General features: G+C 47.7%; 9 protein-coding genes across 9 annotated transcripts; 6 read left to right on the top strand and 3 right to left on the bottom strand.

The window, feature by feature from the left end:
• Positions 1–65: 65 nt before the first annotated feature.
• GGS22DRAFT_181812 (permease for cytosine/purines, uracil, thiamine, allantoin-domain-containing protein) lies at positions 66–1,668 on the top strand (the record flags this gene model as incomplete). Its single annotated transcript, XM_047963899.1, has 3 exons — positions 66–277; positions 333–500; positions 567–1,668. The coding sequence occupies 3 exons, from the start codon at positions 66–68 to the stop codon at positions 1,666–1,668; spliced, it is 1,482 nt and encodes a 493-aa protein (XP_047815160.1).
• A 113-nt stretch (positions 1,669–1,781) lies between these two features.
• On the bottom strand, positions 1,782–3,898 carry GGS22DRAFT_73651 (uncharacterized protein). The gene is made up of 5 exons (XM_047967952.1): positions 3,723–3,898; positions 3,627–3,672; positions 2,806–3,569; positions 2,032–2,747; positions 1,782–1,980 (listed from the first exon to the last, which is right to left on the bottom strand). Exons 1-5 carry the CDS (start codon positions 3,758–3,760, stop codon positions 1,922–1,924), a joined length of 1,623 nt encoding a protein of 540 aa, XP_047815159.1. The 5' UTR covers positions 3,761–3,898; the 3' UTR covers positions 1,782–1,921.
• A 558-nt stretch (positions 3,899–4,456) lies between these two features.
• GGS22DRAFT_73655 (FAD/NAD(P)-binding domain-containing protein) lies at positions 4,457–6,533 on the bottom strand. The gene is made up of 4 exons (XM_047967953.1): positions 6,305–6,533; positions 5,959–6,176; positions 5,471–5,890; positions 4,457–5,422 (listed from the first exon to the last, which is right to left on the bottom strand). Exons 1-4 carry the CDS (start codon positions 6,411–6,413, stop codon positions 4,661–4,663), a joined length of 1,509 nt encoding a protein of 502 aa, XP_047815158.1. The 5' UTR covers positions 6,414–6,533; the 3' UTR covers positions 4,457–4,660.
• A 260-nt stretch (positions 6,534–6,793) lies between these two features.
• On the top strand, positions 6,794–8,785 carry GGS22DRAFT_172933 (methionine aminopeptidase). Its single transcript, XM_047962846.1, has 5 exons — positions 6,794–7,157; positions 7,244–7,301; positions 7,353–7,666; positions 7,726–8,272; positions 8,365–8,785. Exons 1-5 carry the CDS (start codon positions 7,014–7,016, stop codon positions 8,478–8,480), a joined length of 1,179 nt encoding a protein of 392 aa, XP_047815157.1. The 5' UTR covers positions 6,794–7,013; the 3' UTR covers positions 8,481–8,785.
• Positions 8,786–9,355: 570 nt separating this feature from the next.
• Positions 9,356–10,424, top strand: GGS22DRAFT_73633 (cornichon protein). Its single transcript, XM_047967951.1, has 4 exons — positions 9,356–9,724; positions 9,867–10,022; positions 10,097–10,163; positions 10,221–10,424. Exons 1-4 carry the CDS (start codon positions 9,624–9,626, stop codon positions 10,311–10,313), a joined length of 417 nt encoding a protein of 138 aa, XP_047815156.1. The 5' UTR covers positions 9,356–9,623; the 3' UTR covers positions 10,314–10,424.
• A 654-nt stretch (positions 10,425–11,078) lies between these two features.
• On the top strand, positions 11,079–12,996 carry GGS22DRAFT_73627 (WD40 repeat-like protein). Its single transcript, XM_047967950.1, has one exon. It carries the CDS (start codon positions 11,218–11,220, stop codon positions 12,808–12,810), a length of 1,593 nt encoding a protein of 530 aa, XP_047815155.1. The 5' UTR covers positions 11,079–11,217; the 3' UTR covers positions 12,811–12,996.
• A 1,665-nt stretch (positions 12,997–14,661) lies between these two features.
• On the top strand, positions 14,662–16,163 carry GGS22DRAFT_73614 (uncharacterized protein). The gene is made up of 2 exons (XM_047967949.1): positions 14,662–15,389; positions 15,541–16,163. The coding sequence occupies exons 1-2, from the start codon at positions 14,908–14,910 to the stop codon at positions 15,992–15,994; spliced, it is 936 nt and encodes a 311-aa protein (XP_047815154.1). The 5' UTR covers positions 14,662–14,907; the 3' UTR covers positions 15,995–16,163.
• Positions 16,164–17,192: 1,029 nt separating this feature from the next.
• GGS22DRAFT_73608 (uncharacterized protein) lies at positions 17,193–20,253 on the top strand. Its single transcript, XM_047967948.1, has one exon. It carries the CDS (start codon positions 17,410–17,412, stop codon positions 20,200–20,202), a length of 2,793 nt encoding a protein of 930 aa, XP_047815153.1. The 5' UTR covers positions 17,193–17,409; the 3' UTR covers positions 20,203–20,253.
• A 220-nt stretch (positions 20,254–20,473) lies between these two features.
• GGS22DRAFT_192406 (ankyrin) lies at positions 20,474–22,732 on the bottom strand (the record flags this gene model as incomplete). The annotated part of the gene is made up of 2 exons (XM_047965258.1): positions 20,474–21,763; positions 21,938–22,732. 2 exons carry the CDS (start codon positions 22,730–22,732, stop codon positions 20,474–20,476), a joined length of 2,085 nt encoding a protein of 694 aa, XP_047815152.1.
• Positions 22,733–23,224: the final 492 nt, after the last annotated feature.

Raw genomic sequence — 23,224 nt, 5'->3', positions numbered from 1 at the left:
TGTCTAACTACACGGCCGAAAAGGAGGAGCCGGCCAAGGCACCCGGCGCGGTGCACGACGTCGAGATGGGGTCTAAGGAATCGCCGTCGGGGGCAACGAGTGAAGTCGGCGAGATTGAAGACCAATTCCAAGCTCCACGATCATCCTTCTGGGCAACATTCTCCGACCATGGAGTCGAGTTACGCGGCGCGGAACCGGTGCCGGTTGAAAGGCGAACTGATACTCGATATGTCAACGTATTCACCGTCTTCGCGACGTCTATGACAAGCTTGCTACCGTAAAAATGCCCCAAATCCATGTGCCGTGAAAATGAAAAGTCTAATTATCTACAGAATCGGAATCGGCTCTGCGACAACCATCGGCTTCGGCATATCGCTAAGAGACGCAGCATTGATGATCGTCTTCCTACAATTTCTATTCGCCGTACCAGCCGCCTACATCATCACCATCGCGCCCTTAACCGGGATGCGACAGATGATCCAGTCGCGATATTGTTTCGGGTAAGAACAACCCCCCTTATCTACCACCCAAAAACTCAACTTCGCAAGATACTAAACAAAAACCAGCAAATACTGCAACATCCTAACCTCAATAATCGTAACCCTAACCGTCGGCGGCTTCGGCGTAACCGGCAGCATAAACGGCGCCCAATGTCTCTCCGCCGTACGCCCGGGCACCCTCCCCGTCGAAGGCGCCATCGCCATCATCATGGTCCTCTCCCTCGCCATCGGCTTCGCCGGGTACTGCTTCCTGCACCTATTCACGCGGTGGGCATGGATCCCCACTCTCATCGCCATTATCATCCTCGTCGGCGCAGCCGGCGATCAGCTATGGCAGCAGACCCCCCTGCCGCGGCCCACGAGCGCGCAGAGGTATTTGGGCATGGTGGCGTTTGCGGCGGGGAATATGGTCACTTGGAGTAATGTCGCGGGCGATTACGCGTGTTATATGCCGCCGTCGGCGCCGCGGTTCAGACTTGCGCTGTACTGTCTCTTCGGCATCGCGTTGCCGTTTTCGCTGCTTATGGTTTTGGGGGCGGCGATTGGGGGCGCGGTTTTTACGGTGCCGGGGTGGACTGTTGCGTATGAGGATGGGGGAATCGGGGCGGTGATTGGGACGATTCTTATTACGCGGTTGGGCGATTTTGGAAGGTTTGTTTTGGTGGTTTTGGGGCTTTCGGTGCTGGGGACTTGTGGGAGGGATATTTATAGTGTTTCTTTTAACCTGACGGCTGTGGCGCCGGTGCTAAGGAGGGTGCCCCGGATTGTGCTGTCGGTTGTGGCTACGGCGGTTATTATTGCGGTTGCGATCCCGGCTTCGAGGTCTTTCGTTACGTCTGTGGTGGCTTTTCTTAGTATCATCGGGTATTATGCTGGTGCTTCGGTGACCTGTTTCTTAACGGAGTATTTGTGGTTTCGGAAGGGTGATCCTACTAGTTTCGACCCGAAGATCTGGAACGATGGTCGGGCGTTGCCGACAGGCTTGAGTGCTTTGGCATCTGTGCTGATCGCCTGGGCGTTTATCATTCCTTCGATGCAGGCAGATTGGTATACCGGCCCTATCGCCGCGAAGACGGGAGATTTAGGATTTGAATTTGCGGTTGTTGTTGCGTTCTTGGCCTACGTTCCCATACGTTCGTTGGAGATCAAGATTAGGGGTCGTCTTTGAAATGGGGATTGAGAAGGATTCTAAGAATGTCTAAGAGGTAATTAGTTATTTTAATATAGATAATATCATAAGAATGTCAAGAACTTTCAATGGAACATCTTTAAATCTGCATCCATGAGTAAATCACCCTAAATCTCATCCCATCGGGCATTGGGTGGTGTTATAGGTGCCCCGACGCAGTCTCCGACGGTCCGTGAGAAAAAAGCCCTCTGGACGAACCATCAAATCTCTAGAAATATTTATTCAGATTCTTCTATGTTTTGACTATCCTATTATACCCAGGCCACTTGTATACCTCAGATAAGTAGGCGCCTGTCTTTATTAGCCATTCATAGTTTTCGCATAGAAGGGCAACGAACCTACCTGCGACGTGCCATCGTTTCCCAATCGCCTTGAGGAGATCCACGATATCTCGCAACCATATCTTCGCGCTCGAATCCTCTTGTTCGCGAAACAACCACTCGCACTCACTTGCGACAGTATATAAACAGTGGCATAGGAGAGGACTATAGTTGCTAAGTCCGTCTTCGCTGACCTGGTCAATTGAATAGAGAATCTGCTGAGAAAGTTGCCAGGTATTCTCGGCAACGTCCAAAATACCAGACATTGAATTCCGTTGCATCTCAGCTTCGGAGGAGGATCTTCCGTGGTCGGTCGAAAACTTCTCATTGCACGCGTATATTTCGTATAGGATGAGACGGGCAGAGAAACATAAGGCTATCGCGACAATTATAGGTCCTGTTGGAGATGGCGACTCTTTGTGGATGTCAATGAGATGAGATGACAGCGACGTCAGGATATTGTGAAGTTGTTTCGCCTCCGATATTCGGAAGTCCAGGGTTATATTACTATCATGGAGATGATTGCGGTGGTGTAATGCGCGGCTAAGAATATGCGCTGCTTGACATACATTCGCGAATGATCCTAAGCTAGTGTTGCTAGAGAATGATGCCGCAAATAGGGGTTCGTTAAAGCCGATTCCGCCTTCGTTCCAGGATTGTTCCGGACACGGTAACAGCTCTCCAGGACTCGGTTCAGGGGTCGACATCAACATTCCGATAGTACCTTGGTTCATTATCCTAATCACACATGAGTTAATTAACAACAAAAGGAGAGTGAGGACTACGAATCAAGTACCTATCAAGGCAAAACACTGCCCACCACGCACGACGCTCTTCCTCTCGCCCCGTCCATCCAACCGCGTCTTTGAATAGTTGGTTTGCATTCTTGCGGTCATGAAATCCCATCATTATGCAGAGTCGTGAAGCATAACCAACACGTAAGTATGCCGCTGGATAGATAGCATGGCCTATCTCATAGATCGCGATCAAGATGATAGATTGAAGGAGTTGGAGACAAGGAAGACACGAATTCTCTACTTTAAGCAGGGTCTCCAGTGTTCTGGCATAAGTCATGCAAGTTCTTGGAGATACGCTAGATGATGGAGGTTCAGATACTAGCTTCATGCAAAGAAAAAGAAGTTGGGAAGGGGAGTCTGGAGCTAGCCCATCCTCGCCGATGTATCGTCGAGCAATTTTCTTGCTTAGGATAGGTAACCAATGGTGGATGGTAGAAAAGTACTTATCATAGACTGCAAGGGCTTCCGCGGGGATGTTATGAGAGGAGACGGAAGGCATTGCTTGATTGAGTTCTGATGATAAAGGCTGCAAGCAAACTTCAGAATCTAAAAAGAACATAGCCGGAAAATCATAGATGCCCTTGGTTCTCAACAGGGGTTCTCGTTCGTGATTCAAGTTTAAGTCCGCTAAGCCATTATTTGATGATTGGAAACCAACTTCCCCATTCGAGCTTTGAGAGTTAGTAGCTGATTCACCAGCGTCATTGTCGGGCGCATATCGAGCTCGCGGTAGGTACTCGCACCGCCTCTCGAGGCGAAGACACTGTAAGGTGTGTCAGTTTACGCAAATTCATAGCCTCTAATTACTAGGTAGGGTTACAAGAGAGCAGGACGGTAACTCCTTGGGGCATTTTCGTTTTAGTCTCCTATAAGCTATAAGCTGGTTGTCTAGACCAGGACCTGCGGCGTACCATACCGACACGCCTTGCAGGCGAACCGAGCTCTTCGATCCATCGTTGGAGCCGATGTTATGCACTACCTAACGCAGTAACCTTATAGGCCTATCCAAGTTCGAGTCAAGCCGCCTAGGGTGTATACTAAGAGCGGACTTGTATGCGGTTGTTTCTTATAATTGGTGATCAATATTTTTGTGTACCTAGGTATTGACTTGGTTATGTTGGCAGCTTTGGAACTTTGCTGAGATCGCAGTAAGACTAACTCTAGCTAGCAACTCTGTAAAACATAGGGGATTTCTTCCTAATTCTCCTAACAGAAAGAGCGTAAGAGAAAGATGGCTGTATTTGGTGTCCGCTCACGTGGAAAGATCAATGTATTTAAAAGCGAGTTGAAGACGCTGTTTGATCGTTTAAAGTCCGCTCTATCTCCGCTCATGCCGGTGCCCGTTGCCCCACTTGATGACTGCATTAGCATACGATGGGAAAAGGGTCATCTTGATGAAATTCAATCCCGCTGCGGATACTCGGGGTTCAGATGGCTTGAGGGCTAGAGCATTGCCTGATGGTCTCATCGTTTGTCTCTGCGACCTGAAAGAGTTTCTTGGGCGCTAACTGTCACTAAATTTAAGAAACCATATTCTCCGTCGTGGAGTTCTGGCAATGGAGTTGTGACGGAGTAACCATAAAACATTTGTGTTCTAGATTCTTCGGTGCGTGAATTTAAGCAGGTATTTCTCTTTTTGAAAACCGCTTCTATACTTGCGATTATAATTTATAGTACTATTTTACTAGGCTCAAAAATCAACGGATGCGGCCGGAATCTAGGTAATATGTGGGCGAATAAGCCATTGGGTGGCGCGAGGTTTGATTAATCTAGGCTTTTTAACCCTCTGAAAGGTAGACCTACACTTGAGTCTTGTATGTTGTTTTAGGCGATGTAGGCCCTAAGTTCGTTAAATCATCGTCGGACCAGGCTTCCAATGGCGTCCAGGAAAGGCACGCCACCGAAACCGCGGCGTTGGGTAAGATATAGACCTAGAGTTCCCGCGACAATAGGGCCACACAACATGGCAATAAATCCACGAAGAAGAACCTTGCCTTGATGGTCGCTTTTTGCTACCACTTCAGAATATCTTTCGTTTCCGAAGCTGACTCGGGAGTACTTGGTCTGCCAGCCAAGGCCAGGTAGATGGACAGACATAAACTCTTCCAAGAACTTGCGAAGGCGGTAGGTAGGACTTAGGACGGAGGCGCGCATCTCAACATAGTTTTGTAAAGCGAGATCGTTGATGGCGTGCGCATCGGCAACACGGAGGGCCGAGTATTCTGCAAGAGCCATTCCTCTTTGGTACTCTACATCATCGGACCCGGAATCATCTGGGTTGTTATTTTCGGCGGCTGCATGCTTGTCCAAGATGGAGAAAAGTATACGGACATCCTCAAGACCAGCGTTCATGCCCTGGCCAAAGAATGGCACCATAGCATGTGCCGCATCCCCTAAAATGACAGCAGAGCTAGAGTAGTGGTAAGGTTGACACTTGATACTGATCAGGGGAAGGTGTGGATTTGCCTCAAATGAGGAAATGAGTTCACTCGGCTCAATCAACGAAGTGACACCGGGGAAGTGTTGGTCGAAAAAGGTGGGCAACTTCGATGAGTCTGCTTCTAGGTTGGCAAACTCAGCCCCTGACAAGAAGAGGGTGCAGGTAAAGGAACCGTCCTATCTACTGTCAGCACTGCCATTTTTTAGTAAGACGCCAAGGCATACTTCGCTGGGTATGGCGATGAACATGAACTGCTTGCCCGGCCATATATGAAGGTGGTTGGGAGATATTCTGAATTTGCTTTTTTGATCGTGTAACTCGTTTCCCTCTTTCGGCTCAATCTGGAACTCGCACCACAGAGTGTCGACGTACTCTTGCTGGTAATTCATTCTCGTATATTTCATCAAATGATACCTAACGGCCGAATGAGCCCCATCGGCGCCCATCATGAAATCGAATGAGATTTCGATCTCTTCCGGTCGACCAGAAGGTGAGTTTGGGTCGTAGACCTCAAACCAGGCCTTACGCCGTTTGAAATCTGCTCCGGTGAGCTTGTAATTGAAGAAGAATTTGACATTGGGCATTGCGCCGAGAATATCCAACAGTCGTGTGTTGAGACCGGCCCTATCAACGGCGAATATGGTCTACATCATGAAGTCAATGAGTGACTACCGAAGGAGCCAATAGAGAGCAACAGGGAGGGCCGTATTACCCTTCCATGAATATCATAATCTTGAGGCTCTTCATATAGTTCTCCAGATGGGCGTTTGCCATGAATCATCCTTCCCCGCATGGGAATGGTGGCTGAGACAACATGGTCGAGTAGGTCCTGTTGGTCAGCATGCTTCATAGCATTGATGCCTCTTTCGGAAAGTGCAAGATTGATGGACTTGGTGAAGTTGAGTGGCGTTGTTGAAGGATCCCGTAGATCTAGAATGTGTTGTTAGTTTTACTTGATATGCCACACTTCACCTAGTAACCCGCCTAGGATATAATAATGATGGGTTCTACATGTTCGCCTCAAGGATTATTAAGAATACTTATAGGTTGTAACATACCACCTCGAAGCTCGTATATTTCCACATCGTGTCCCCGCTTGGCCGCATACAGCGCAGCCAACGATCCAACAGGACCTGCGCCGACTACAACATATTTTTGGCCAGACATCTTTAAACAACCATCAGACGGAGAATTGACTTGGATTTCAACGACAATTTTTCATTGATGTGTAACCAAGAAACATGTTATGTGAATAATGATGTTTAAATTTGTAAGCCATCTCGGTACTACTAGGTAAGTACTAGGTAGCGTGGTATGTTTTCTCGGATAGAAGCGGAACTTTCTATCATAGAGCCGCTCTTTATTTTGCGGGTGTTACTCTGTAGGTACCTACTTATCAGCTTAGGTATTAGGTGCTATCTACTTCGTAGGTGGTGAGGAAAGAACAAGACCCTTTCAATTGGTCCACATTAAAGTTCGCACATTTATGTGGGGCAGTGCAAGTGGATGAAGGTTTTGCGCCTTGCGCCTTTCTTTTGACTTACTAGGGACCTACAAGGCGAAGGACTTCAACCTGATCCAACAAATTTGCGGAAATTCGATAGAATTGCATTATCTTCATCTGTACCTGTTAGTTACTCTGTGCTTATATAGAGTAACTATCACCACTCTCCTTTTCGTTGATAGCGCAATCAACATCCCGACATTCCGATATATTCCATCCATTAAAAATTTAGAAATTCGGAAAGTCGAGCGAACCCCTCCATCATGGCTGCCGAACCGCCGACGAAGAAGAAATGTCTTGGGAAAGATTGTGAGAACGATGCTTCCGCCCTCCAATGTCCTACGTGTCTGAAAATTGGCATCAAGGATAGCAACTTTTGTTCTCAAGATTGCTTCAAGAAGAATTGGGTTCGTATCCTTCAGCCTTCTGCCGTGATCTTACTCTTGGTTTTATACTCTAGTTATACTAACCTATTCCCTCCCTTGCGCTCTAGAATAACCACAAAATACTGCATCAACTTGCACAAGGCACAAAAGGCAAGACCGCAACCGGTATTCTTGACAGTATCCGAACTCCAAAGGTCGTCTCTAAACCTGATCCAGCAACCGGTGTTTTCAACCCATTCCCTTCCTTTGCATATACTGGCTCAATGCGCCCTGTCTACCCGCTGTCCGGCAGGCGTCCAGTTCCGAAATCGATACCTCATCCTGACTATGCCGAGACCGGCTACCCTAAGAGCGAACGACTCATTAACAGGAACAAGATCGACATTCTCGATGCCAAGGGTCAGGAGGCTATGCGAAAGGTTTGCAGGTTAGGCCGAGAAGTCCTAGATATAGTGGCAGCAGAAGTTAGACCTGGTGTTACTACTGATTACCTCGACGAAATCTGCCACAAAGCTTCTATAGAACGAGAGGTAAGCCGATCGCGGTTCCTTGAGACTCGGGAGATCTACATGGGAACTAACCGTTATAGTGTTATCCCTCGCCCTTAAACTACAACAATTTCCCCAAGTCCTTTTGTACATCAGTCAACGAAATCATCTGTCACGGTATTCCAGACCAACGAGTACTGTTAGACGGCGATATCATCAACCTAGACGTCTCATTATACCACGGAGGCTATCACGCGGATTTAAACGAGACGTATTATGTAGGCGATAAGGCTAAGGCGGATCCCGACTCCGTTAGAGTAGTCGAAGCTGCTAGAGAATGTCTGGACGAAGCCGCCAAGCTCATTAAACCAGGAACCTTGATACGAGACTTCGGCAATATTATCGAAAAGCACGCCAAATCGAAGAATTGCAGTGTCATCAGGACGTACTGCGGCCACGGAGTTAACAGTCTATTCCATTGCCCGCCTAACGTGCCGCATTACGGAAGGAATAAGGCTGTAGGTGAATGCAAGCCGGGTATGACATTCACCATCGAGCCTATGATCGCGCTGGGAAAATACCGGGATGTTACCTGGCCTGATAACTGGACAAGTGCTACGATTGACGGTAAACGAACTGCTCAGTTTGGTGAGTGAATCCCGACGTATTTCCTCTTTTCTTGTATAAGGCGTATATTATAAGTCTTAAATAATACAAGCACTAATTTAATGTCAATACAGAGCATACTTACCTAGTAACCGAAACCGGAGTGGAGGTATTGACAGCGCGAACGGAGACTTCACCGGGAGGACCTATACCGATGCCTGTCGTCGAGAATGAGACGAATGGCAACTGAGAGGCCAACCTAGATACTCTTATATGAGACTTGTGATTCTACAAGCAAGCGATGCATACCACAGGATCAGGGTTAGGCGTAATACATTCGTAGTAATCTTTAGAGAACAGATAACGGTGAAAGATAGCTCGTTTGTACGTGATGGAGCACTCTGAATTTTATACATTTATTTGATTAATATTCGATGAGAATAAGTATGGTGGAGTATTAGTATTGGATGACTTTTCAACTTCTCAACTTCTCAACTTTTTAACTTCTCCCCCTTTTACATATCGGTCGACTCAACTGGTCCCAACCTTCCTGGCGGATTGGCTGCTAAGCCGTTTTTGGGTTATCATTAACGGTTTTCCGTATGTCCCTGCCCCTCTATTTTCCAGCCTCTAATGCTCTAATGTGGGGGATCACAAGGTTCAGTAGAAAGAACCTTAAAGAATTTATGGACGAAGTACCCTGCATATTTAAAAGTGCCTGTAGGTACATATCATAGTGGACCTTAGCCGATAGCTTCACCACCTGGGTAAGAAGCTTTGCTTTGAGGTCCGATTTCCCCCTTCGCAAAAGAAGGCAAGCTTTTTTTTTCTCCTTCGCGCGAGCCGCTTTCATCATTCACCCACACAAAATCACCACCCCCCAAATTTCCCAAAACAACCGACAAACCGACAAATAGGTCTCAATACTTCCCCAAGCTTTAATTAATCGCGGGGATTCTCTATATCCGTTTATCTACCTGTCTAGTTGTCTACCTGTCTACCTGTCTCTATAATCCCGACGACACGTATCTACTACTTGCGTCCCCGTGCGTTGTGCATCGTGCCTCGTGCGTTATCCTTGCGTCTTTCGCTGTTCTACAAACTACAATATACATAGCGCAGCGCAAAACGTCGGCTTCCACCACCTAAAGGCACGCTAGACAATCTTGTAGCCTTATCTCCGCATTCTTCTAATTTCGACCATCCCGTTCCGTCCTTTCGATCAAACTTCCTCTACCCGCGCTCAACGTCGACCAGTCAATCACTACCTAAAAGTTCGCGTGCAGCTGGTACCCGATCAGAACAAACAGCTAGGGCTTATTTTGATATCCCAACGGATTGCCTCGCGTCTTCAACATACTCTCACTAATTATCCGACGTCACAACCGTCAAGATGTCGGGCGAGGCGTGGTTATACCTCTTCGCCGTGCTAATAAATGCCGTCAACCTCTTCCTCCAAGTATTCTTCACGATTATGTATAGCGATTTAGAATGGTACGTGCAGCAGACTCGAGGTGGAAGGGTGCTACAGTCTTGCTTGCCCAAGCTATGCTCCGCAGAAGGCACCGATGATATACGTCATTGTTTCTACCACCTGCTCCAAAGAAATCTTTCAACTGACAGCTGTTTGTTTTAGTGACTACATTAATCCTATCGACCTCTGCAACCGTCTCAACACGTACATCATCCCCGAAGCTGCCGTGCATGGATTCCTAACTTTCTTGTTCCTGATCAACGGATATTGGATGGCACTGATTCTCAACTTGCCACTCCTTGCCTGGAACATCAAGAAGTACGTTGCGCTAGAACCATATCAAATAGTGCACCTGCACCTACTACATGAACAAGCACTAATATGGTATATAGGATCGTCGACAACACTCATCTACTGGACGCAACCGAGATTTTCAGGAAACTCAATGTCCACAAGAAGGTAACAAACCTTTAACAAATGCTCAAGTAACGCAACGTAATCTAACTCATTTCGTAGGAATCGTTCATCAAGCTAGGTTTCCATCTAGTCATGTTCTTCTTCTATCTGTATAGTATGATCGTCGCCTTGATCAAGGACGAGACGAAGTAAGCTGTTACACGCTGGGAATAGCATGATAATACACATGATCAATATGGAACGGCTATGACGGAAATGTGCCTCATGAGCCAACGATTACTCGGTTTCCCCCATGTGCCCACTAGGAGTAGTGTTCGATTTAGGCAACCTTGGGGACGAGTCTTTATGGTTGCGGATTGGTTTGGACAAGAGTTGATAAAGAAGTTGACGAAGTTTTGAGGGAACGAGTCCGGATGAAAGACGAGATGTTCCCTAGGTCTCCATCGAAGTTACGCAAATCTGTTGGGATGGAAATGGGAAAAGACGCAAGTGAGAGCTTAGGAAGAGCTCAAGCACAAGGAATTCATGACATGTGCGCTTTCGTCGAATTACCAATTTCCATAGATAATGAAGTTAGAAATAATACCCCGATTATTCATATAAAAACCGAAATATTCCGCTCGTATAGCTATTTTTATTGCCCGAGAATTAAGAAAGGAATAAATGCGCTGGGCATGTTTTTATCACTTTATTGGCAAACATGTACCTAACTTTTTGGGCGGTAGAAAGATGCAATGCCCCTCCCTCACCATCTTCCCATAGGGAGACTAAAAGACACGACAATAGCTTCAAATAAGCTAATTACATTCAAGATTATATGTAGTGAATTTAAAGGATATAATGATCCGTAATAGCTTGATCGGAGAATGATGTTACGGTGCGAAAGGGACGAATAATACAAATTACTACTTCAATGTTGGTATCTCTGTAATATAAGTGGCTGATGCCTTTTAGAGTTCATAGTTGGCACTAGTGTACCGAAGTTATGGGTCCCTGCTCTGCTAAGGTAAAACAACCCAAAATTTCTAGCAGTTCTAAACGCGTCAACGGTTAACCTTCATTTCTAGGCGGGCATCAGCCACGATACGAATCGAAAATGAAGGACTTCGAAGAATACCCGCCTAATATGGCGCCCCAAGATGCGCTTATAGTACGTGAGCAAGCAGAGCCTAATCATGCCGTCGTACCCTACACCGGCGAAGATCTTGCACGCCCTAGACTCGGACCTTTGAACCCTTATAAGGACGAAACGAACGCGCTGAAACGGAAGAATGTCCTCACCGGCCATGCCGAAGAAACTTTCGTGAGCGAACACACATTTCGAAGCAAGCATCGCGCCATTGAACGCAGAGGCGGACCCGAAAGAGAATACCAGTCTGGTACCACAGTCAAGGAAGAAGCAGCTAAGCTAAGAGCGTCACGACAAAAAAAAGGCGATGCGACCATTGCTGATGGCGACGGGGCATATGTCGGACCCTGGGCAAAATATAAAAAAGATGAATATGAAGAAGTTGGAGAGGATGAGGAATTGGCAAGTGACGAGGAGGTCGAATACGTGTACGAAGATGAGGACGACGTGGTCGCGAGCGGCACCGTTATCTCGGCACCAGCAGAAGCTATCGCTAGAAGGAAACAGGTAGAGGAGCTAGGAGACGAGCAGACAGTATTCCACGGCGAACAGGAATACGATTACCAGGGAAGGACATTCATGCATGTGCCCCAAGATCTGGATATCGACCTACGCAAAGCACCTGGCAGCATCACGAACTACATTCCCAAGAAGATGGTACATACATGGAAGAACCACGACAACAAAGCAGTTACCGCTCTTCGATTCTTCCCGAACTCTGGACATCTATTACTATCTTCTGGCGCAGATACGACAGTCAAAATCTGGGATGTGTACCACCAAAAGGAATTACTACGAAGCTATTTGGGACACTCCAAAGCTGTATCAGATATATGTTTCAACAACGATGGAACGCAATTCCTATCCGCGTCGTACGATCGCCAGATGAAGCTATGGGATACAGAAACAGGCACCTGCGTCAACAAATTCACCACGGGCAAGACGCCACACGTCATCAAATTCAACCCGTCACCTGACCACTCTCACGAATTCCTCGCTGGTATGGCAGACAAGAAGATAGTCCAATTTGACACGAGAACGAGAGAGCTTGTCCAAGAGTACGATCACCATCTCAACGCCATCAACACGATCACCTTCGTAGACGACAACCGACGGTTCATGACCACCTCCGACGACAAGTCCCTACGCGCCTGGGACTACAACATCCCAGTGCCCATCAAATACATCGCAGAACCGTACATGTACCCGATGACGCGAGCGTGCGCGCACCCGTCTGGGAAGTACGTAGCGTACCAATCATCTGATAACCAGATCGTTGTATATGGCGCCAACGACAAGTTTCGCCAGAACCGTAAGAAAAGCTACCGCGGCCATAACAATGCCGGCACCGCGATCGATGTCGCGTGCAGTCCCGACGGCCAGTTCCTTGCTTCTGGTGATAGCGGCGGCTTTGTCTGCTTCTGGGACTGGAAGACATGTAAGATGTATCATAAACTGCAAGCAGGCGACCAGGCTATCACGTCCGTGCAATGGCATCCTCAGGAGACGAGCAAGGTCGTTGCTGCGGGCATGGATGGGATCATCAGGTATTGGGATTAAGTTGGATTAAGCGGCTACGAGGGGGTTGATACGATACGGCATTATGGCATGGCGTTTTCGGCGGATTCGAGTAAAAGCATTGTCGATACCAGAATATGACTTCTAATGATATTTTATTCCTCGGACGTTCGATCTTCAGTCCTTCTCTTCAATATCACCTTTCATCACGTTGCACTGAATACTTGATCCAGATTGCCGTTACTATCACGAGACGGTCATCCAATGGCGTACAGTCAGTTCGGACTGGGCAAATCTTAGGCTTTCACCATTCAGGGGTATAGGACAACATCTACACAAACCTCAGCCTGACATTACACATGAAAACTTCGTGATTCATGTCCCCGCCACGAAACTCATGCGTCGACGCAGATTATGCTCGCAGCTCAGTTCCACCGTGACTGCTCAACTCGTACAAATCTCTGCCACGATGACCAAGGACCCTATGTGGAACCCCATATCACCATTCTGAGTCTTGATCGAGTCCGTAACTTCTGTGATATAACGTGGATCAGTAGGACTACAACGAAGAGCTGGAATAACTCACTACCTACCCTCATAAAGCCTTTTAAACACCAACCATCCTCTTTCAAATTTATAAAATATACCTTTTAAGATCACCCACAATCTCACTCTTCACTTATCAAGTCTCTATTACAACCTCATCAAGTACCTACCTAATATTATAACCCTGCCTACCACTAAGAGACCTCTCCAACTTGAACAAAAAATAGGGTCCTCTTACTCCTATCACTCCAAACACCGCAAACCCAAAGCATACCACCACAATGCCAACCACAGTAATCATGCCCCCTATCAGCAGAGTCATCTACACGATCCCCCCTCCAACCCTCTTCATCAACACCCGCGACGCGCCCGGGCCCCCGAATCGCCCGCTCCCGAGACCGCCTACGCGTCCTAGGCCTAGGCCACAGCCTCCTGTCCCTACAAGTGCCTCGGTTGTCGTGCAGCCTGCTACGTTGCTAACACCGGCTACGGTTTTGCACCCGGTGAATCAAGTTGCGCTTGCGGGCGTCGTTGATGCGGCGGGCGTGAGGCCGCTGGTGCCTGTGGTTAATGTTCCTTTGAATTCGCCGCCGGATATGTTGGTTTTGAGGAGGGTTACTTAAGGGTTGGGAGTGGGGATGGAGGAAGGGTGAAGATATGGGAGTTTTTGGTCTCCTAGGGGAGAGAGGAGTTGCTTTGGGCTGCTTGGTTTTGGGGGATGTTCTATCGGGTGAGGGTTGGTGATGATATGTGATGAATAAAACTTATCATTTGCACCGCGGATCTTCTGCGCTGACGATATCTTCATAACATGATGTCTTTTAAGTAAATCTACCTACCTACCTACTAGGTACCTAGTAATGGGAACATCCCACTTATGAGAATAATTCTAGATAGCTTCAAAGTCTTACATGCATAGGAATGATTTAATTGGAAGAAATGATTCTACAATTAATATAATGATTCTACGATCAACTAAGCTGCTGATTTTTCCCTTGGTGGTAAATAACTACCTAGGAAGCTTGAGTGCTAAAATGGGGTCCTGTAGGTAACTTACCTCCTGAAATAATGAAGCGATAGGTCACCAGTGAGATAGTGACCTATAGCCACCCAGAATAGAAAGGGTTGGCCACTAAAGGGTACTTACCTAGGTAGATTATAATGACCTTAGGAGTTTTTAGGTAGGTATTTGTATCTAAAATCGACTGCTATTTAGAATTCTAGTAAATTTATTGTTCTTAGGAGTAGATCTAGAAATATTTCTGGTAGTGAACGTAAATATTTTTCTTACTACCCTTACTATGCGTAGTTTCACATGCTGTTTAGCGCCTATCCAGCTCATTCTCTGCAGAAGATCACCAATCTTAGCTGGGTCGTGATTCAATAATGAGACATAATTGGTTAGTAACGTGCAACCCCTGCTACTAATAGCGATAACATAGCAGGGGGCTGCCTAAATGGACCTCAACTCCTCGAATCCTCGTCAGGTCGCTCATCCATTTCCCCTCTTCCCGCCTCCTTCTTCTTCTTTCCCGTTTATCATGCTAACAAACGATTGAATAATATCTCCGCGAAACCCCTAATATCGCATTCATGGCCGACACCCGATCGCTGCGCATCACCACCGCTGCGACTTTCCTTCCCGCGTTTCCATTATTACTTGCTCATGGCGTGGTCGCGAATAGCCCCGCTCCTGCCGTAGGGTTGGTGCCGCTCGCTGTCTCAGCAAGCACGAGCATCTTCCTACTGTCGCGGCAGTCCGCAAGGAAGCAGCAGTCGGCGGATCCAGAGCGGGGTGATGTTGGCTCAGAGGGGCAGGTACGGGAACAAGTAGTAGAGCAAGAGCCGGGACTTGAACAGGAATTTGGGCAACAACCTCAGGAGCGACCCGAACCGCCGGCGCCGACGTCGAACCGAAGCCATCCTATCCTCGTATTCGCCGTTGACACGATACTCGCTGCGGCGCTGATGGTGGTTTTGGTATTTACGTGGATCGATTCGAGCAGTGGAAGCACCAATAGCGCCGAGTCGGCCATGCTGGCTGCGTATGGGACAATTCCACTGTTGATTAATTTGTAGGTTGCCAATATAATTAATTACCTAGTATTTTTCCGCGGGGTATCAAACGAAGAAAAAACGCATAGATAAAGGGAAAATGGCAAAAAATAGGATTAATGCATACTTAAAACTAATCGATCGTTTGCTAAACTTACATGTCTTGTTTAGCTTTATCCATCTCTACCTAGCGGTACGCGAATTCTCCCGCGGCCTCGCGATCCCGGGGCTGACGCAATACCTCGCGTGGCAGGTCGTCGAACCCGACTGTCCCGACTGTGGGCGCCGACTCCGTCCCGACGCACCGCCTAGTTTACCGTGGGTCGAGGAAACGTCGCTCCCCAGACCGAACTTTAAGAACGTCAAGTTTAAGCTACCCTCGATCCCGAAAGTCAAAGCGCCGGAGTGGAAGACGCCGGCATGGCTCCAAAACCGAAACCCGCGCAGCTACCTGTTCGGTGCTACTAACGATGACGAGTCGATTACAACTCCGTATAGGGACGATCCTGAAGAAGGCGGGCCGTCTATTCTACCCGATGATTCCGAGACTGTAGAACCCGAGGTGGTGGATGTTGTAAGCAAGAAGAGTAGGAAGCTAGGGAAAGATTCTAGTTCATCTCCTTGAATTCATCAAGGGCGGATGAAGATCAATTTGTGCATTGAGATATCCGGATAGTTTATTTCTGGCCAGCATGCGGCGATACCCCTCTGCTTTGGGAAGGACTTTTTGGATCGGTTGTGTGATTTTTGAGGGGCCTCGGGGAAGGATGAGGTAAGGGGGGGTGGGGGATGATGTTATGAAGTTAGCGTGATACCCTTATGATTAAAGTTGTTTCTAGGTGTTTTTATTTAGAAGATGCGAATTTTGTAGGTGAGCTGGATATTATGGAGGAATTTGATATAGCGAAAGCTTTGTGAATATTAGGTACCTAGGTAGGTACCTATCATCTTGCATAAAGAAAGCTACATACCCCTATTTTTCAAACGGTCTACCCTATGAAGATTGTTAGTTCTAAGGCAGTTGCAATTTGTATTATTCATGCCATGTTTTCAGCAGTATTGCTTGCAGTCGCGTCGTACAAGTACACCTGGGAAATCATGAATCAGCGGCTTAGAAGTGACCTAAACGCCCCTAACACAACGTCTATGCGCCACTGTAATTCCCAACTTTCCTCCTCCAACCAACCCAGAAGTGACAATCCATCAACGAATTGCATGATGAATTATGATTCCATAGCCAAGCTAAGGCGCTAATAAGTTCCGTTCTATTACTTTGATCTTGGGAGAGGTCGAGGTCTTTTCTCTACGACCTAGGTAAGTTATCCGCCAAGAAGACCGGCGAATGGATCTAGATTTCTTGCTGTGTCGGCTGATATCTGAATTAGAAAATGTTCTCGCAAATCCAAGACCAATGCCTACATCCTACAACAACTCATTAATCCCTATATGGAAAAATATGGTCCAGAAGTCAAGAATATAGCATCTCCAATATTGATCACGTTCTTTTACTCGTCAATTGCACCAAGCGTACCGACTTACCTAGAGCTGCTCGGTACCCGAGTAGACAGCCAAGATATCCCCGCAATCCCCACTGCAAGTTCATAAGTTAAACTACTAAGAGACCTGGGCCAACATTCCGCGTGTCCATATCATTCGTGGAATCTTTCGTGATGGGATTGTCATGCTTGCGTTATTCTATCCTCGCCTTGCCTTATAGCGCCCTAATGGTGCAAGGTAGGACATAATAAGTCTAGTCAGGTACGGAACAGATTTCATTCTCTCTACTGGGCAAGATGCCCGGTATAATATTCACCGAGGTAGCAATAGACTACGCAAGCCAAGTTACATAGCTCCAAGCTTGCAGCTTTCTGTTTATCCAGGAGACCGTACATACGTCAAAAATTGGAGAAAGGCTTCTCCATAACCCTCTGTTATAAGAAGTATGGGTTCGGCCGACTTCAAAAACTGGACTCGATGGAGCCAGGGCTTTAAGGAAGAGTAGATGACCCCAGTCACGATCTTTGCCTAAGCCTCCTGAGAATGTCAGCACGGCAGATTCTAGGACTGCTCGCAGTTCTGGGCTTATCCAGCGCCTCTTCGGCCCAGAGCTATTCAAACAGCAGCAGCTTAGCAAGCGACACTGTTGCTGTGAGTTGGGTCGGTGATGCGCCGAAGATTAACTCCGGAACAACTTTCGGACTCCCTTGGCCTCGAGGGAAATACCAAGCCAATACAACCACCTTCGCTGGCCGCGAGGGTGATAGTGAAGGCCAGGTACCCCTCCAGTCGTGGATCCTGGCTTCTTGGCCAGATGGTTCGATAAAATGGTCCGCGCACGCTGTAGGGGCTTCTGAGACAGTGTATGACAAGTACAGCATCACAGCATCAACAAGTACGGCGGGGAGCAAGGAAAAACGGGCCTCAAACTCATCTTCGTCGAGTTTAACCGTTAGCGAGTCCGATTCCGAAGCCACCATCAACACGGGAAAGCTTTCTGCGACTTTTCCCAAGTCCGGAAGTATTCTCGTGAGCGAAATCAAGACATCAAGCGGCAAGATTGTTGGCCAGAATGGGCGATTGATACTACGATCTCAATCTGGAGTCGAAAATGATGATGAAGGAAACTCAACATCCATCAACAAATTCCAATTCGAAAGCAATGTCGACAATTCCACCGTCGAGTACGATGACAGCTCCGTAAGAGCATTGGTAACAGTGCGCGGCACGCATAAGGTTACCTCAGGCGCGCATGATGACTTATTGCCATTCATTCTCCGCTTTTACCTATACGCAAACTCGGACGCCATCCGAGTCGTCCACACCCTCATATTCGATATTAAGCCCGATCAAGACTTTGTCTCGGGTATCGGAATCCGTTTCGATGTCCCACTGAGCGGTGAGGAGCTATACAACCGTCACGTCAGGTTGGCCGGCCCAGACGGGGGTCTTCTCCGTGAAGCTGTCCAGGGTATTACGGGTCTTCGAAGAGACCCCGGAAAGACTGTTCGCACTGCGCAGTACGACGGCACGGAATTGCCTGATATTTCGACTTGGGATACCAGAGTCTCTTCTAGGTTAAAGTGGATCCCTTCATGGAGCGACTATAGTCTGACGCAATTGTCTCCCGATGGATTCACACTGAAAAAGCGGACAAAGTCGGGTCAGAGTTGGGTCAAGATTCCCGGAGGTACTCAATCAGGAGGCCTGGCCTACCTAGGGGGTGCTACACAGGGTGGTCTCGCTGTTGCTCTTCGCGATTTCTGGAAGCGATACCCAACTGGTCTTGATATCTCGAATGCAGCTTCGGATGTGGGTCAAATCACCCTCTGGTTATACAGTCCCGCTGCTGAACCGATAGATGCTCGACCTTTCCATGACAAATTAGGAGAAGATACATTTGCAGACCAACTCGACGCGCTCGAGATCACCTACGAAGATTATGAGGAAGGATGGGACACGCCATATGGAATTGCTCGAACTAATGAAGTATTCCTGTTTCCATTCGACAAAACACCCGCTGCGGATACATTATCTTCCCTAGTCGATTATGCAAATGAGCCGCCAGTACTCGTTGCAGAACCACAATACATCCAGGAGACAAAGGCAATTGGATCGTACTGGGCGACAACCCCCGACAACTCGTCGGCTGCGGCGCAGACAATCGAGTCACATCTTGACTTCTTAATTAAGTACTACCAAGATCAAATCGTTCAACGACGATGGTACGGTTTCTTTGACCACGGTGATATCATGCATACCTACGATACCGACAGACATACCTGGCGCTACGATATCGGGGGCTATGCTTGGGATAATTCGGAACTCTCGCCGAATCTTTTCTTCTGGAACTACTTCCTAAGAACTGGTAGAGCAGATGTATACCGCTTCGCGGAAGCTCACGCTAGACACACTGGTGAAGTAGACGTTTACCACATCGGTCCATACAAGGGCTTCGGAACGCGACATGGTGTCCAGCAATGGGGTGACAGCTCTAAGCAGATCCGTGTCTCAACGCCTATCTACCGTCAGGTCTTCTACTACCTATCTGGTGGAGATGAGCGCGTTGGAGAGCTTCTCCACGAGCTCATGGATGCCGAAAGCGCATTCCTTACCGTAGACCCACGACGCAAGGTACGCGATCCCAACGTCCCCTACGTCATCGACCCGACAGCCATAGACCTGGATATCGGTCTCGACTGGTCCGGACTCGCATCGACCTGGTTAATCGAGTGGGAGCGTCGCGGCTCGCGATGGGAAGAAGCCCGATCGAAGCTCAATTCAACCATGCACAGTATTGCCAGCCTAAAGAACGGCTTCGTAACCGGCCTCGGCCTCTACAACATCCGCACCGGCATCGTCTCGCCGCCATCAACTGACTCGAATAATACCGGCACCGTAGACGTCAGCCATCTCCCAGCGAGCTTCGGACTTCCGGAGATCGTCTCGCAGCTTGCAGACTTCCTCGGCGACGAGTTCCCGAAAGCTTTCCAGGACGTCTGGCTGGATTACTGCTACTACTATGGAGCCGGCGCTGCGGAGCAGAAGGCAAGATACGGCTCCAGCTTTGGTAACCTGAACCTGAAGCAGGGACACTCGCGGTTGACGGCGTACGCGGCAAATAAGCTGGGCAACGCGACACTAGCAAAGCGCGCTTGGAACGAGTTTCTGAATACGGATGGACTTTCACCAAGTGCGCCGTGGGTCGCTGAGGCGATTAATGGGAGTCTGGTCTTATCTCCGGTCGACGAGGCGGCGTGGCTTGCGACGAACGATGCTGCGCTGTACGGGTTGGCTGGGATTGAAAACTTGGCGCAAATTGCGTATGCCTTATAAATGTAATGTTTGGTAATATAATATGTTAGTTACCTCCTACCTAGTTTACTTAATATGTGAAGATGTTTTAAGCGATCATTCACGATATACTTCGTCAAGCCCGAGTCAATGGAATGTCAATAACTAGGTAACTACCTAATGGTCCCTCTATATACATTGAAGGCATAGAGGAAGGTGTAGACCTGGCATCTACATAATGGTGCGATAGCCCTGAAAACGCGTTAGAAATAGAAACTAATGGGACGAGGCCACCCAATTGTGTACTTAGTGCCTAGAGTAGGTTCCAGGGATTTGACGTCCAAAAAGAGCTAGGAGCTCCTCGATCAATAAGGCATTCGGCCATTGGAAACCACCAGGTACATCTAGCCAGCCAGAACGACTCTTGGTCATTCGCGAGCCATCGATCATGATCAATCTCCAGTAAGTAGCACAAGGGGGCACAGCGATCGCAGTCAGCACGACTTTGAGTAAAGTCATCCCCTGGATTACGGGGCCTCTCCCGTTCCTCCCCATCTGGCAGATTTTCAAGTTCTTGATCGTGGGGGCAGTTCTTGATGCCGTCTAGACTTTGGTGGTACGCGCCATGCAACGCACGAAATTCTATCATATGACGAAGGTCGCCTCTTTCATGAGAGATTTCTGCCCCTTTCTCCATGAGGTAACGGCAGATATCTTCTTTCCACATGCAGAAGGCTGCTTGAAAAGCTGTGATCGATGCTGGAGACCAATAGGAAAAATGCCACGGAGGTGATGGCCTAGGATGACTAATGTTAGGGTCCAGGCCATAACGGAATAGTAGCTTGATTATCTTGAGCTGTTTCGGGCTGCGTTCTATACGACTGCAGATTTCCATCAAGGCGCTCTGGCCGAAACGGTTTTGCTTGTTAGGATACGCGCCATGCTTGAGGAGGTAGTCGATAGTATCATGTGGGGATTTGGCGTTTTCCAGGCTTCGGTGCGAAACTGCAGCAAGTAATGGAAATAGGCCGAGTTGGTTTCCATTTTCTGCGTTGACTCGAGCACCTTGATCAATCAGGTACTTCACCAGCGCCAGATTGTGATGTTTGGATGCCCGTATCAGTGACAAATCAAGGAGGTGAGCACCTTTCTGTACCAATGTCGTAAAAACTTCTGATTTGGTTATCTTTTTAGCAGGAGGAGGAACCCCAGGGGCAGGACGATGTGCCAATAGCCCAACATTGTACTCGCACTCTTGATGTCGAGCCAGATGATCCTGGAATGATTTTCCACAGGAATACAACTGGCGATACTGCCATATCTCTTCGTCGCGGAAAGTAATTCCAGACGCAAAAAGACAGTAGTCTAGTGCGGAGTAACCAAATGGCGGGATGGGATTGATATTGGCCCCAGCATCGATCAGATATTTAGCATCTTCGGTCCATGTGTTAGCGAGAGCTTGGGAAATAGCAGTTGGTTGTCGGCAGTCATTGTGGGTGATTGTGATTCTCGCCTCAAGATCAGCACCGTGTTGGATAAGACAATCCATTGTCTTCACGCTCGACTTAGTTCCCAGTGCCCACATAAGAGGAGTTGCTCCGTCCTAGGTAAGGTAGTTAGCAACGGTTCTATAGAGAAATCATTTGTAGGTACTTGGTCAAGATGACAAGTAACACCGGTTTCTAGTAATAGGAAATGATTTATGACAGAACAATAAACGACATAACGATTAACAACGGAAATATTGAAATATACTTGCAGTATCGGTGATATCGACAGGGACATGGAGGTCCTCTATGAGGAGGTGTATAGTAGAGATAAAACCAGCTCGAGCCGCCCAGTGCAATGCGTTTGACTGTCCGGTGAGCAGCTCGATACCCGGTGATGCTCCAAGACTTAGAAGTAAGTTCGCCATTGCTTCATCTCCAGAGCATAGTGCCGCATGAAGTGGGGTCCAACAACCAGCTTGCCCACGTTCTTGGGGGGAGGTAATGCCATTGGCCCGACAGGAACATAACATATTTGAAGGTAAATCCAGATGTGAGCCAGAATTGACTAGCAACTTGACGATTTCAGCTGAACCAGATTGGACGGCGGCGTGAAGGGGGAACCAGTACGAATATGTCAACCATATATATCGTCCTGGGATTGGATGTAGTTCGGGATCGTAAATCTTGATATTGTCACGCGCGATTATCACTCCCGAATTGATTCGCCGTTTCCACCAGTCGTGCCCATATATATTCTCGAGAATGTCCAATGGACATCCGGGGGGACCATTGAAGTTGTAGAGATCTGGTGAGAGAGGCAAGAACGCCGGAAGATTCGGGCTTGATCCAGCCGCAAGCAGCTTCTGTACCACAGCTGTTGCGCCAACTTCACATGCCCAAGAAAGGAGATGAGGGTGTATCCTCGAGGCCAATACATACAGCATGGGATTGGAGATGGAGTGAAGCTTACGGCTAGTTCTGGAAAGAGAGTTCAAATCGGTGTCCTCTAAGTGTCCTGCTATCTCCATGAGAAGCTCATTTGGGAGGGTTTGAAAGGTTGTCATGCTCGAAATAATTGACATGATATCATGCCAGAAAGATGGATAATAAGTAGAGAAAAAAAGATGGAATGGGTTCTGATTTAGAGAGGTAGATGAATTAATCAACTCTCTAATTTTATTAACGAATAGACAAAGGCAGTTGGCTGAGGTTGAACGGGCGTATGCGTTTGTTGTAGGTTAGAAGTGTCAGAACCTGGGTTGAAATGTTTTTGTTTTTGGTAAGGATTGAGAATCATTATGATCTACATATTAGTTAGAGCTGTAACGGCAAGGCACCTACCTGTGCAAATATAGGATGAGGAAATCTACGAGGTAGTCGTAATTTAGTAGGGAAGAGCAAACGGGTCACACCGATACGAATCAAATGGTTACCAAACTTAAGTGCACTCATTTTCAGATGAAATGGCCTAAACTTTCGTCTATAAGGTAATCGACGGGAATATTAGGTAAATAGGTTCGTAGGGATTCATCTATACGAAATGTGCAGTTTAAGATAGTATAGCAGGTGCTGTG

This window comes from Annulohypoxylon maeteangense (assembly GCF_022496945.1).
Source record: "Annulohypoxylon maeteangense strain CBS 123835 unplaced genomic scaffold GGS22scaffold_20, whole genome shotgun sequence".
Taxonomy (NCBI): domain Eukaryota; kingdom Fungi; phylum Ascomycota; class Sordariomycetes; order Xylariales; family Hypoxylaceae; genus Annulohypoxylon; species Annulohypoxylon maeteangense.
The sequence above is the reverse complement of the archived record's forward strand: the minus strand, read 5'-3'. Positions and strand labels throughout refer to the sequence as shown.

Bases quoted from the DNA above. Each gene is read 5' to 3' on its own strand.
- GGS22DRAFT_73651 (XM_047967952.1), bottom strand. From the start codon at position 3,760: ATGGATCGAAGAGCTCGGTTCGCCTGCAAGGCGTGTCG. The intron at 3,673-3,722 runs GTATGGTACGCC...TATAGCTTATAG, and splicing joins TTCGCCTGCAAGGCGTGTCG to GAGACTAAAACGAAAATGCC. The intron at 2,748-2,805 runs GTACTTGATTCG...ATGTGTGATTAG, and splicing joins GCAGTGTTTTGCCTTGATAG to GATAATGAACCAAGGTACTA.
- GGS22DRAFT_73655 (XM_047967953.1), bottom strand. From the start codon at position 6,413: ATGTCTGGCCAAAAATATGTTGTAGTCGGCGCAGGTCCTGTTGGATCG. The intron at 6,177-6,304 runs GTATGTTACAAC...AACACATTCTAG, and splicing joins AATATACGAGCTTCGAGGTG to ATCTACGGGATCCTTCAACA. The intron at 5,891-5,958 runs GTAATACGGCCC...TTCATGATGTAG, and splicing joins ATTATGATATTCATGGAAGG to ACCATATTCGCCGTTGATAG.
- GGS22DRAFT_172933 (XM_047962846.1), top strand. From the start codon at position 7,014: ATGGCTGCCGAACCGCCGACGAAGAAGAAATGTCTTGGGAAAGATTGT. The intron at 7,302-7,352 runs GTATTCTTGACA...AACCTGATCCAG, and splicing joins AAAAGGCAAGACCGCAACCG to CAACCGGTGTTTTCAACCCA. The intron at 7,667-7,725 runs GTAAGCCGATCG...TAACCGTTATAG, and splicing joins AAGCTTCTATAGAACGAGAG to TGTTATCCCTCGCCCTTAAA.
- GGS22DRAFT_73633 (XM_047967951.1), top strand. From the start codon at position 9,624: ATGTCGGGCGAGGCGTGGTTATACCTCTTCGCCGTGCTAATAAATGCC. The intron at 9,725-9,866 runs GTACGTGCAGCA...TGTTTGTTTTAG, and splicing joins ATGTATAGCGATTTAGAATG to TGACTACATTAATCCTATCG. The intron at 10,023-10,096 runs GTACGTTGCGCT...TATGGTATATAG, and splicing joins CTTGCCTGGAACATCAAGAA to GATCGTCGACAACACTCATC.
- GGS22DRAFT_73627 (XM_047967950.1), top strand. From the start codon at position 11,218: ATGAAGGACTTCGAAGAATACCCGCCTAATATGGCGCCCCAAGATGCG.
- GGS22DRAFT_73614 (XM_047967949.1), top strand. From the start codon at position 14,908: ATGGCCGACACCCGATCGCTGCGCATCACCACCGCTGCGACTTTCCTT. The intron at 15,390-15,540 runs GTAGGTTGCCAA...TGTCTTGTTTAG, and splicing joins ATTCCACTGTTGATTAATTT to CTTTATCCATCTCTACCTAG.
- GGS22DRAFT_73608 (XM_047967948.1), top strand. From the start codon at position 17,410: ATGTCAGCACGGCAGATTCTAGGACTGCTCGCAGTTCTGGGCTTATCC.